The sequence below is a fragment of the Rhopalosiphum padi genome, chromosome 1, assembly GCF_020882245.1.
Source record: "Rhopalosiphum padi isolate XX-2018 chromosome 1, ASM2088224v1, whole genome shotgun sequence".
Taxonomy (NCBI): Eukaryota; Metazoa; Arthropoda; class Insecta; order Hemiptera; family Aphididae; genus Rhopalosiphum; species Rhopalosiphum padi.
The window spans coordinates 13,910,801-13,924,685 of record NC_083597.1 but is presented as its reverse complement, the minus strand read 5'-3'; the positions used below and the strand labels follow the sequence as shown (position 1 = coordinate 13,924,685).

At 28.7% G+C, this 13,885-nt stretch overlaps 4 protein-coding genes across 6 annotated transcripts in view; 3 read left to right on the top strand and 1 right to left on the bottom strand.

Annotated features, from left to right (window-relative positions):
* The first annotated feature begins 300 nt into the window (after positions 1-300).
* LOC132918283 (protein unc-45 homolog A) lies at positions 301-4,246 on the top strand. Its single transcript, XM_060979439.1, has 2 exons — positions 301-1,811; positions 1,900-4,246. The coding sequence occupies exons 1-2, from the start codon at positions 539-541 to the stop codon at positions 3,414-3,416; spliced, it is 2,790 nt and encodes a 929-aa protein (XP_060835422.1). The 5' UTR covers positions 301-538; the 3' UTR covers positions 3,417-4,246.
* A 1,401-nt stretch (positions 4,247-5,647) lies between these two features.
* LOC132918287 (uncharacterized) lies at positions 5,648-8,987 on the bottom strand. The gene is made up of 2 exons (XM_060979450.1): positions 8,868-8,987; positions 5,648-7,450 (listed from the first exon to the last, which is right to left on the bottom strand). Exons 1-2 carry the CDS (start codon positions 8,892-8,894, stop codon positions 6,860-6,862), a joined length of 618 nt encoding a protein of 205 aa, XP_060835433.1. The 5' UTR covers positions 8,895-8,987; the 3' UTR covers positions 5,648-6,859.
* Positions 6,581-12,942, top strand: LOC132918284 (vacuolar protein sorting-associated protein 41 homolog). 2 transcript variants are annotated; one of them, XM_060979440.1, is made up of 2 exons: positions 6,581-6,773; positions 10,060-12,942. In XM_060979440.1, exon 2 carries the CDS (start codon positions 10,077-10,079, stop codon positions 12,588-12,590), a length of 2,514 nt encoding a protein of 837 aa, XP_060835423.1. In that variant the 5' UTR covers positions 6,581-6,773; positions 10,060-10,076; the 3' UTR covers positions 12,591-12,942. The 2 variants fall into 2 exon arrangements, with proteins under 2 accessions (XP_060835423.1, XP_060835424.1); XM_060979441.1 differs by lacking the exon at positions 6,581-6,773 and having other exon boundaries at positions 10,060-10,141; positions 10,270-12,942.
* A 216-nt stretch (positions 12,943-13,158) lies between these two features.
* The window catches only part of LOC132918285 (calcium/calmodulin-dependent protein kinase kinase 1), a 41,058-nt gene continuing 40,331 nt past the window's right edge, over positions 13,159-13,885 (top strand). The window contains exon 1 of one of the 2 annotated variants that reach the window (XM_060979444.1): positions 13,159-13,381. The gene's annotated coding sequence lies outside the window, so the exon portion shown is untranslated. Of the gene's footprint in view, positions 13,386-13,885 lie in introns of both variants that reach the window. The other variant, XM_060979442.1, reaches the window with a different exon arrangement.

Genomic DNA, 13,885 nt, shown 5'->3' with positions numbered 1-13,885 from the left:
TAGATCAAGTACATCTAAATATTTTACACTAACTTTGAAAAAGTAAATGAATCTTGAATGATCACAATACAACAATGATAATAAAAAAACAAGTGATAATATAATAATATTATAAACTTAAAAATCATATGTTTATTTTAGGTACTTTAATTAAATATGTATATTTGTATTGGCGTCTATGAAAGTGAATAGTGATATCCCGTACCAGTATTGTTCGGTGGTTGTGTCAAAGCCATTATAACATTACTAAGTTATTATCATAGACATATATGTCTATGGTTATTATAATTAAATTATTTTGGATTTTTATTTATAAATGATAAGACCTATTGAATAATAATAACTGATAAGAATGTTAAATAAAAAATATATACTGTTTTAAATTCCCGAATATTCTATAGTGTTCTATAAAAACTTTTATTCTTGGCGTACTTCCAAATTTTTTAATTTTACAAAGCTCGTGCATCTGTTTTATTTTTTTAAATCCGAACAAATTGTGTTTAATCAGCTTACGTTTTAAATTTATTAGTAATATACAATGTCGACAGACGTTGTAAAAGACTCAAATCTTTTGAAAGAACAAGGTAATACAGCATTTAAGACTGGAAACTGGCTAAAAGCTTTGCAATGTTACACATCTGCGTTGGATCTACTGAAAGAAAGCACTCGAGATAAATCAATTTTGTACAAAAACCGTGCTGCTGTGTACAACAAGTTGGGTGAGTTTGAAAATGCAATCCGTGATTGTAGTGCGTCATTGGACATAGTAGCAAATGATCCGAAAGCATTATTCCGTCGTTGCTGTGCTTACGAACAGCTTGGAAAGTATGAAGAAGCCTACATAGATGGTAAGCAATGTTTGTCGTCTGATCCGACAAATAAAGAAATACAGCCCGTTTTGTCGAGATTGCATCCAATTGTACAAGAGAAGGTGAGAGAAAATGCTCAACTATCTAATAAAATTGAAAGTATGTTCAAATACGCTTTTAAAATTGAAGAGTGTTTAGAAAAACGTACTACAGCCATTAAAAATTTATTGGTTTTATCTAAAGAATCAAGTAGTGGAAGTGTTGGTTTGTTAAAATTTGGTATCGTCAGCAAAATTAAAAGTCTCTTAAAGAATGAGCAAAATACTGAAGTACGAATAAATGCCTTAAGAATAGTTGGCCAACTGTGCAAAAATGATGAAACTCGTACCAAGCAAGTTTTGGTTGAACTTGGTGTTCCTTGGTTTATAGATGCGTTAAATACTGAAAATCAAAATGAAATAAATGGTGTTACATTTATCATACAAGAGGCACTGAATAGTTTAACAGGTATGGCCAACACATTAGATAGTTCGCCAAATGAAGAAAAATGTGCAAAGAATTCTAAAGAAATAGATGCTATTCTAACTTGCTTAGTATGTTCTGTGGACCGACATTCTATAAATAAGTTTGCAAGAGATTCCATTATAGAAATATTAACAAGAAATGTTCATTTTAACAATATAAATTGGGCTGAACGTTTAATTGATATGAAAGGATTACAGAGATTGTTGGAAGTAGCTGCTGAACTCACTGAAACTAGATATGAATCAAAAATGGAAATTACTGAATATTCGCATACTAATGTTTCAGTCTGCTTATCAAAAATTTATGACAACATGACCTGTGATAAATCTAGGGAAAAATATGTGAGTGCTATTGACGAGTTCCTGAAGAGAATGCTTTTAGATCCAGATATAGAATCTAAAGTCCGAGCTATTTCAACCATAACAGTATTGCTTATGGGGCCAATAGATGTTGGAAATTCAATTATATCAAGAGATGGTATGTTTTGAATATTTTATTAATTAATTTTATAGTATATTGATGTTCTTATTTCAACTATTAATATATATATATATATTTTTTTTAGGCATTATTGAAATGATTCTTACAATGGCAACAACAAATGATAAGGTACAGCAAAAAATTGCATGCGAGTGTATTATTGCTGCTACATCAAAGAAAAGTAAGATCACACCAATTGTAAAACAAGGTACCCAAATACTTAAAAATCTATATAAGAGTGGTGATGATGATATACGCATCCGTGCATTGGTTGGATTATGTAAACTTGGTAGTAGTGGTGGAAGTGATGCTTCTATCCGTCCATTCTCGGAAGGCTCTACTCTTAAATTAGCCGAAGCTTGCCGTAGATTTTTAATACATCCAGATACCAATCCAGATACAAAAAGATGGGCTGTAGAAGGGTTATCTTATTTAACATTAGATGCTGAGGTTAAAGAAAAACTAGTTGAAGATCAAGCAGCATTAATAGCCATAATGGGATTAGCTAAATCAGAGAAAACATCAGCAATGTATGCTCTAGTGTCAATATTTGTCAATTTATGTAATGCATATGAAAAACAAGAGATTATTCCAGAAATGATTGAACTTGCAAAATTCTCCAAATGTCATGTACCAGAAGATCATGAATTAGATGATGTTGATTTTGTTAATAAGAGAATTATGTTATTATGTAAATATGGTGTTATCACAGTTCTTGTACAACTGTCTAAAACAGAAAGTTTAAATATCAAAGAACTTATTTCAAGATTGTTCAATGCTATTTGTGTCCTACCAGAAATCAGGGGTGAAGTAGCTAAATTAGGGGGTATAAAATCTCTCTTGGAACTTGCTCATTCAGGTACATCCAAAGGCAAAAGACAAGCTTCGCAGGCTCTAGCTAGAATAGGAATTTCCATCAATCCAGAAGTCTCATTCAAAGAACAACGCTGTCTAGAATCAGTACGACCATTCCTTGGTTTATTGCATCCGGACTGTACAGCATTAGAGAACTTTGAGGCAATGATGGCACTTTGTAACATGGCATCTGTGAATGAAAGAGTGCGAAAAAAGATATTAGATACTGGTGGTCTACCACTTATTGAGAGTTATTTATTTGAAGAACACCAAATGCTTAGAAGAGCATCTGCCCAATGTTTTACCAATCTTATGATGTCTCACGATGTCATAAAGATAATTGAGGGTGAAAATGACAAATTAAAAATGTTATTTCTGTTATCTGAAGAAGAGGATGAAGATACATCATTAGCTGCTGCTGGCGCAGTTGCAATAGCTGTGTCAAATAGTACACAATGCTGTCAAAAATTAATGAAGCTTAACAATTGGGAAGAATCTTTAAAGGCTTTATTAGCACATCCTAATAATGCAATGCAGCATAGAGCTTTGGTTATTGCACATAGTTTAATAGGTACAGACAAAGAAATTGCAGAAAAAATTTTTGCCACTGATATCATGGAAGTATTAATGGCACTTTCAATAATGGAAGACGAGAAGAAAAAAGATATTAAAGAAATGGCCAATAAATGTTTGAAACTAGCAGAAAGCTTAAAACTTATAAAAAAAGCTGATTGTGCAGAAGAATAAATTTTTGAATTAGATTACATACATCCTCAAAATTATTTTATTATTAACAAGTAACCTATACAATTTGAACAACTATACTCTATTTATGTTAAGAAGGAACTTCAGTAGCATTTAGACAATGATTGTTTGTCATTCCCTCTGTATGTTGACTGCTGTATAGTGAAGTCACGTCCCTGTACATAAGTTGATACTTTATGAACGTTAATAGAGTATATACAGTGTATCACAATGATCCAACACATATAATTTTAATGTCAAATTGTCTAATGTCCATAATAACTTTGTGCATTGTGGTATTACTAATTATTTATAAATTATAATTGATTATAATATAGTCATTTTCATATTTTGTAATTTAATGCAACACACTATATTCTTTCTGTAAAAAATATGTTTTGTTTTTGTTAATTTAAAAGTTATAATACAATATTTTAATTTAAAAATATGAGTATTTCAAGTATAACTAATTTGAATTAAATAATATTTACAGGGTATTCAACTAGTATAGATTTGATATGTATTAAATTATAAAGAAAAGTATTATTTGGTTTATCTTTGTACTTAATGTCTTAATATATGAAACACTGCCTTCTAGTCATACAAACTTATTATATTTTGTTTTATGCTTAATATTTATTTTAAAAATTGTTTTTGAATGTATTAACATGACATTATTTTAGAATATTAATATATTTATTTATTTTTATTACTTATAGAAATATTATTTTTATATTTAAAATATTAAATTTGACTTTTTCTTTATAATTCATACTAACTTTTTAATTATTGATAAGTATTTTATTTAAATAAATTAATATTTATTAATATTATTACTTGTTTTGTTGAATGTAGTCCTTTAAAAAGATCACATTGTTTACTAGCTAATTGTAAGTATATATAGGATGTATAATTTTTATCTCCAATAATATGTTTGAAATGAGTCAAAAATATTTTTTAAACCTACTATCTAGGCAGATATACTATATAATGATGTATACATACACTTTTAATTCTATTTGAGTTAGATTAAGTTGATTAGGAAAATTGGGTAATGGTCACTAGCTTATAATTATTTATAATTATAAATTTTTTTACAATTTTAAATATTTTGCATTTAGTCAATTTAAAAAAATAGTAAAAAAAATTAATAATTTTACACTGATAATTATTTTTATGGTTGTAAAATTTTAACTTTTAACGAAGGTATAATGTCTTACAATAATATATTTACTGTATTATATTATATTATATCTTCATTTTTTAATATTTATTTAATAAAGATTTGAATGTTGAACCTAATATTAACTTGTAAATATTTAAATGTTTAATTGTAATGAACATCATGATCATAAAATTTAGGTAATGTAATAATTCTATCAAAAAGTTCTCAGTATTTCAAGACAATTATGTTAAAGGAATTTAAACGAAATATAATTATAGCTGGTAGGTTGCAGTGGTGACGCCAGATATTTTTTATTAAGGGGGGGGGGGGTAATTCTGGGCAAAAATGTACCTAGTAAATTATTATCACAAAACTTTGAATTTCCTCTGTTGTCTTTTATTTGTATGTAACAATATATAACTTTTTATTTTTTAATGTATGAGATTTTAGAATGTGTGCCCGACTGTGCCGTTAGTATTAACTCTATTAAGTTTATTAATTTATAAATTTGCAAAAAAAGCTTAAAAACAGGTATTTAATTTGAATATAACAATCAAACTTAAAATAAAATATAACTTAAGTCTAAAAACTCTTTAAAGTAATTAATAATGATTTACAATTTCTTTATTTGCTTACATATTTTTAACATTAAATTATAGAAGGAGGGCAATAGAGGGGCAAAATCAAATGTTGGGGGGCATTCTCCACCCTGGTCTCTGTGTAGCACAGCCCCTAGTAGGTTGGCAAATGACAGTTAACCTTTTTCTATGGGCAGTAATACAGTACTTAAAATGTAAACAATTTTAACTATAATTTCTGTTAAGGTCACTAATTGTTGATATTGATTAACTAAGTTGAACGTTGGGAGTTAGGATTATAATTTATAACAATTAATAATATCCATAAATTCAAATACTGGTACAATTTCATATGTAACAGATTAAATGGTTAGGAATATTATATTTTATAATTTTTAAATTGTATAATGTATATGATGTATTTAATATGGATCACAACAATTTTGGAATTGACTATTGAATATTGAGATAAAACTGAATTAAAACAAAGATTTAATGATTAAAATATATTATTTTAGTTACAAATGCAAGTATAATTTTCTTAAAATTTAAGTAAAATATAAAGATTTTATAAAAGCAACATTATTAAAAATACACTAGCCATTACAATCTAAGCCTCCGCTTAATATTAGCAAATTTGACAGGGACTAGGGAGAGCTTAAATAAGTTGTGGCTATAGATCGATGGATTAACTAGACTGATGATTTTAAAATTGGCCGTGCCCCATTGAACAAGATGTTTATTATTTACTTTCTGGCTTAATGACTTCTAAATTCTATAATAATTGTATGCTACCGTTTGATTACAGCTATAATAATGTTTTCTACCAATGTTTGTATAAATTTATCACAAAAAAAAAAAAATACAACCAAACACTCAAAACAGGGCATAGGCCCATATTTTGAGTGGCTCACCAAATTTTACTCTGTACCTATCTAGATCGCCAGACCAAAGCGGCCCTGTACATGGAAGTTCAAATCATCTCCAGAAATTTTTAAAGTAGGAAACAAAACCTAACAACTATAACTTTATGTATTATTTCAGTTCATGTATTAAAAATATTTTAGTCTCCTTCCCCCCGCCCATCGAAAATTGCATAGACTTATAATATTATATTATTATATTATTATAAGTCTATGGAAAATTGATTCTGAATGCATGCTTTCCTCTTTCCACTACGCTGATCACAGGCCATAGTTGATACTTGATATTAAATTAATTTTAAAAGACGCTCGTATTAAACAGGGCTGTTGCCTGTTGTGCGTAATAAATAATAAATATTGATTATGTATTTATGTAGGTATCCACCATGTAATATGGTCCATATTTATTATTATAAATTATAATATATAAGTAGGTATATAACTGTAAATTTCGGGTTATCAAAAAATCAAAATATTGTTATCTGTGTTATCAACATATAAAGAAAACAACAGAAAAATATAGATTTCTTAAATACAGAATACAGATTTGCTTTTTAATCGTGTTAATTGTAAATCAAGGATTACTAATTATTTGAATTTTTGAAATTATAGTGTATCAATAACTAATAATTATGCATAAATTTACTTAAGTGCTTCTTAAACCATTGTGATATTAAAATTAAAAAATACTTTTGTAAGTATCTACCTAATTATTATATATTTATGTATATATATAATAATACTATAGATTTATATAAAAATAGGTACGTTAATTTTTTCTTATCTAGGTGTTCCAACATTATTTTTATTTTTTAATTTTTGCATAGTCCATTTAAAAATACCGCTGCTGGTATAGTCACTTTTGGGTTCTGTTTGTTCAGCTGTCCAATAGTTACTGATTTTTCTAAAGACTCCAGCCTTTGGTTTTGCTGTTTCTGTTGTCACTGGAATTAATTCATTTTCGTTCTCTTGATCCATTAAATTAACTTCATCGTGATAAATATTGTTTTGATCTGCCGAAATTGATTGTTCAACATTTTCAACATGTCCTTTTTTATTATTCCCCAAAGATCCAAAGCCAAAACTAGTACCCAAATACTTGTCATAAATTTTTTTGTGCACAATTTCTTGTTCTTCTTTCCCATCACCGTTTTTTATTCTATATCCGCTCCCAAAATGAAATCCGATTCCAACATTTCCAGAAACACCAAATGAATTATGTAGTTCGGTTGAATGGTGGTTTATTGTGGATTGAATTTTAGTTTTAGGATAAAGAACTTTTTCCAGCAGTGATTTTGGCACCCTATTTGATTCATTCTGTTCTGGTACAGTAATTGCTAGTATGTTAATAACTGTTGTTGTCATTAATATCTGTTAATATGTAAAATATATTACATTAAATACCTATACAACTTAATTTACAATAATTGTGTAAATAATTCAAAAATTTGTTGGAAAAACTAACGCTTGGCAAAAGTAAATCATAAGCTATGTTTAATTGGTTTAAACCAGTGGTTCTTAACGGGGGCATTTCGGTCTCTCTGAGGGGCGATAGTTTTGAAGGGGGGCGTTGAGGGGGCGGTAAGCTTTTTCAAACAAAACAAAGAAATCGGTTGGACATTTGCTACAAAGGTGATCTATATTTAGCTTTGACCAATATCGAACCAGACATCGCCACATTAGCAGCTACTCATCAGGCTCAGGGCAGTCAATGATAGGTATAATTTTTTTTTTCACAATTAAGTAAATCTTTTTGAATAGTAAAGTAAAATTGTTTTGTTAAGTGGTGTAAAATATAATAACCATTACTATCTAAAAATAAGAGTTTTTAATTTAATTAATAATATTATAATATACTGATGAATAAATATATATATATATATAAGAAAATTTGATTTTGCATGAAGGGGGGGGGCGTTAGCAGTTAGTTATTACGATAAAAGAGGCGCTGAACTAAAAAAGGTTAAGAACCACTGTATAAACAAACATATTTTTTTTTTTTAAACATATTAAAATACTTTGATTTTATTTATTATTGTAATATTTCTTGGAAAAAATCTATAAACATAGTATGCATTGTATCTTAAATCAAAAATGTTAAATATTTTGTAATTAAATATTAAATACCATAGATAACAATGTCACAATGACTTTCAATAATATTAAATTCTTATTATTACTTCATAGATTGTTTGTTTAACTATCTATACAGTTACTACTAATACTTTGGTATTGTACATTATTTTTTGAAAATTGTTGAAATATTTAAAATAAAAATTCCTTATTTTTCAAAGTATTGTATCAATAGTATATTGTTCTACACAATATTTGTATTTATTATTTTTGGATCACATACACATAATACAATACAATAACAGCATAATATCTATAAAATATATAGTACATAACACAAGTACTGTTTTCTCTTATAGGTAATTAAGATTTTTATTTACGTTTACATAAAATTATATGTACAGACACGTCAGAAACTAAAATCAGAACAGAGTATTTTTTTCCAATAGTCATTTAAAAGAACATCTATTACCTATTTTATCATTCATAATATTATTACTGTCTACATAAAAAAAAAAATTATTAATTTAACATTTTCACATACTTATTTATAAAAGTTTGATTCTATTTTAAATATTGTTAAATATGTACAGGCATGTAAAAACAGGTATCGTTTTTATAAGTTATATCATTTTATTATTTTATAATGGATTATGGATATAATTTTAATTTAATCTAGAATAAAAATAATTAAGGATTCATTATTTATACTTACTAAATAAACTAATAAGATCAATGCCATGTTTAATTTTTGTACAAATGAAGGTATCTGTTGTGAAAAAAAACTACTGTTCGGATGATGTGTGGCTACTGAACTGTATTTTAGTTACTATTATTTAAAAAAAAAAGTATTAGAAAATTTGAATTAAATATACACTTTCTCTATCCCTCATCATGGTATTCTGAATGTGGGCTTTTAAAAGGTTATATTATGTTAAATTTTATCATTGAATTAAGATGAGTATAATTAAAACCTAATTTGAAATGTGTATAAATACATATTCTATTTGCATTTTTGACTTTAAATTTATAAAAACCACTAATTGAGTATAAATTAGTTAATGACTACCTATTATCATTTAAAAATTAGTTGTCATTAATGACTCTTAATATGTGTTATTATTAAAAATAATTATTTACTTTTAATTAATATATCTACTTGATAAAGAAACTGAATATTTTTGTTTTTATAAACTTTTTTAATATATATACATTTAAAAAATACAATTTAATGCACTAATGACAAAAATTTTTTTTTTTTAATTGCTAAAATTATTTTTAACATAAAAATTTGTTTTGTTATTACATAAATTCTTATTCTTATTAATTATTTATATCATCTTATTATTCGTCTTTTCTTATCATTTTTTATACCCTGAAAATTATTATACCCTTATTTTTTTCTGACCAGTAAAAACAAAACAAGTAATAAAAATAAAAGTTCTACCCGGCAAAATAATTAATATTTAATTTAATTATTTTAAAATTAATTTTAATTAAATTTTTATCAAATTTTATAAGAATTACTTAAAAACATTGAAGTGCCAAAAAATTCAAAATAATAAAAGTTACATTTTTTAATTTTTTGATGTATGAAATGAACGTTGTGCTTAGAAAGCAATATTTTCGGACATTCAGAAAAAATGCAATTTGCATTCAAATTCGTTCCTTACTCATAATGAATATACCTAGGTAATAGGCATATAGTTATTATTCTATTATAAAAACATAAAATAAATCAAATAAACAATATTCAATTTTTTATCACCCTTTTAATTTAAGAAGATAGTAGGAATCATTACTTTTTTGAAATGAACTATTTTTTCAATATTATAATATTAGATAATGTAATTACTTATATTATGTATACTAATAAATAATTTAAAATAAATACATTTTTATTTCAGATACAGCGTTCCAAACAATGACAAATCAATCCGATGAAAAATCTGACATAGAAACAGTTGAAGAAGTCGAACCAAAACTTAAGTATGTACGTCTTACTAATGACGTTCAAACTATTTTAACCAAGGACGGTGTTAGTTATCTTGCTGCTCATCCCAAGTTTTTATGTATTGGTACTAATTGGGGTTCTATTCATTTATTGGATTTTGAAGGTAACATTGTAAATAATCGGCAACTACGTCCACACACAGTAGCAGTTAATCAAATAAGTATAGACAGTCGTGGTGAATTCATTGCTACTTGTTCAGATGATGGTAATGTATTTGTTTATGGTCTCTATACAACAGAAGATTCTCAGGAGGTCTCATTAGGTCGTTGTGTTAAATCTGTCGCAATAGATCCATTGTATCATAAATCCGGCAATTATCGACGTTTCATTACTGGAGATGATCGTCTTATGCTTCACGAGCGAACTTTTCTTGGACGTACAAAATCTGTGTTTTTGTGTGACGTTGAAGGAGTTGTACATAATATGAGGTGGCATAATCGTTTTGTAGCATGGGCTTCAAATATAGGTCTCAGAGTATATGATATAATCTCTCGGTGTTCACTTGGCCTTATTAAATGGGATAAAAGAAACAACATAATACCTAGTACTTACAGATGTAACTTGACATGGAAGGATAGTGGAACATTACTTGTTGGTTGGGTTGACACAGTAAGGATTTGTGGTGTTAAACGTCGACTGCAAAGACTTAAGGACGTTCCTGAGTATATAGTAGAACCACTATCTATGTTTCGTATAGATTACTTTATTTCTGGTATAGGACCACTTAATCATAATCAATTAGTAATATTATGCTATTCAAAAGAAAAAGACGAAAACGAAAAAGCAATGAGACCACAATTATATGTAGTTGAAGCAAAAGAATCAAAGTATGTTGAGTTGTGTACTGATAACTTGTCTTTACGCGATTTTCAAGATTTCGGTTGTAACGATTATGCCCTTGAAAGTTTAGTAGTGGAAAATCTATTCGTTATTGTTAGTCCAAAAGATATAGTCGTGGCTAATCCGTGTGATGCAGACGACAGAATTGAATGGCTTATTGAACATAACAAATATGCCGAAGCAATGGATATAGTAAATTCAAATAATATAGTTTTAAATCGAAATTCCCGAATATCTGTAGGCAAAAAATTTTTAGACCATTTATTGTTCGTTGAAGAATATGTAGAAGCTGGACAGTTGACTGCCGAACTTTTTGGAAACGATAAAAAACTTTGGCAAGAAGAAATATTTAAATTTGCACAAGTACATCAACTTCGTCAAGTAAGTGCTTATATACCAAGGGGTGAAGTAACTCTAGATCCTCATATTTATGAAATGGTTTTGTACGAGTACTTAAAATTGGAACCTGAAGGATTTTTAAAAATTGTAAGACAATGGTCGCCATCACTATATAATGTGTCTGCTGTTACGAACGCACTAATTGAACATTTAATAGTAAACTCAAGTTCAGAACTATTAGAAGCCTTGGCTATTTTATATACTCATTCCGGCAAGTATGACAAAGCATTAGGGGCGTACTTGAAGCTGAACCACAAGGGTATATTCCAATTGATTACCAAAAAAAATCTGTACCCACTTATACACAACATGATTGAAGATTTAATGCAGTTGGACAGTGAACAGACGATCAAGATACTTTTAGAGAAGGACACCGTGCCTATCGACGTAGCCGTGGAAAAATTGCAGGACAATAAGCTCTACTTGTATATGTATTTGGACGCCCTGGAGAAGAAAGACACAAGGGTGTTGGCTAGACGAAATTTACACAAGGATTTGGTGTCACTGTATGCGGCATTTGCACGGGAGAAGTTGTTGCCGCTACTGAAGCGGAGCAACAATTATTCTATCGCCTTGGCACTAGATGAGTGCAAGCGCCTCGAGTACTATCCCGAAATGGTGTATCTGCTGGGTCGAATGGGTAACACCAAGGACGCACTGAACCTGGTCATGTCGCAATTGCAGGACATCGAGCAGGCCATTGAGTTTTGTAAGGACCAAAACGATGTTGACCTGTGGCATGACCTGATCGGCTTGTCTTTGGACCAACCGAATTTCCTCAAAGTGCTATTGCGAAAGATCGGCACGTACGTGGACCCGCGAATTCTGATCCGTCGGATTGGCAAGCGAACGCAGATACCGGGCTTGAAAGACGCGCTTGTCAAGATGATGACCGACTACAATTTGCAAGTATCTGTAGAAGAGGGATGCACAAAAATCGTCGTGTCCGATTGCTTCGACCTGCACGAACGACTGTATAACGTCCGGAGGAAAGGGTGTAGTGTAGACGAGCAGCATTTGTGCAGTGCTTGCCAAAAGTGCATCGTTGGCCAGAACACCTTGGGAAACGTATTAATATTTTGCTGTCAACACGTGTTCCATGAACAATGTATACCCGCAGACGGGTTGGAGACGGCGTGCATAATTTGCACGGATAGCCGGACGAAACAGACGGCGTTCCAGTGAGTATATCTTCATATATACGGGATACGTGAGTTTATTGTTTTGTGTTTAATGTTTCATTCGGATCTGTGACATGTATTATATTTATTATACTAATATTATGAGATCTATACATGCGCTCTCATTCAGTTATTTTATTGTACTTATGTGTACTTTGCGGCTACTTATGCATAGACGTATGGTAGATAAGTTCGATGGATTTTATAATTATTGTTATATCTATACATGAAGATGGTTTATTTTTATTTAAAATGTTTATTGTTTATATTACCACCATTGATATTATACTTTTTTCAATAAACTAAACGTGGGTTTTGAAATCTATACATGCAAAAACCACAAATATATACGATGACATCAAATTGTTTTTTTTTTATTTATTAATATTAATAACGTTACATAATTTTGTACACTCTAATCATGGATAAAAAAATAAAAACATATCACCTATCATGACGCGACTACACTAGTCAGATTGGCCAAAAGCAGTTAGCAAGGTCAGCCACACTTCTATATTGAAGTTCATGTATTAGGAGAGGTAGTGAGCGTGTTTGGTTATATATTACTGCCGACTGGCCAACAGTAAACAATTCAGTGTTTGCCGAGGCCTCGTGGCAGTCGGAAAGTGATTTCTAAGTATCCGAACCGTGCAATTCGTACACATTAGATATATGATATTGTATATGTACTTTATTTTTAACGTCTTGAGTTTCGATAGTATTTTATTAATCAATATTCTTCGAAAGCTTTGAGTCGCTGTATTGAAAATATTCCATTCGTTGTTCAAGTTGATTGTAGGTAAGTTTAAATAAAATTATTATTAAAACATAATTGTTTACCTAAGAAGCTGTAGATTTGTTAATTATTAACTTACATTTTTAAAACATTTTGCTTAGAATTTCAGTATAATTTATAAAATTAAAGGAAGCATTACTTATATATAGGTATTACATATATGTAAAGAGTTAAATATTATATTTGTATTAGTTAAGAGATGTTATCTAGGTTTTTCTAATTAAAAATTAAAATTCAGGTTTTAAAAACTAAATAACTTCAAACTCGTATTATAAAAATTAGGAAAAATTAAATGGAAAATAAATATGATAGTAATATATTTAAAGCTAGTAAAATAAGTATTATTAGTAATTTTAATTCCTAAAATAATTTAAACAGTGTATTTGTATAACATATAAATTAATATATATAATTAAGTTTACAGTTTTTAATTGCTATCTTTTTCTAATACACGTGTAGACATGTAGTATGTATCGGTCGAAAGATAATTGTATTTATTTTAT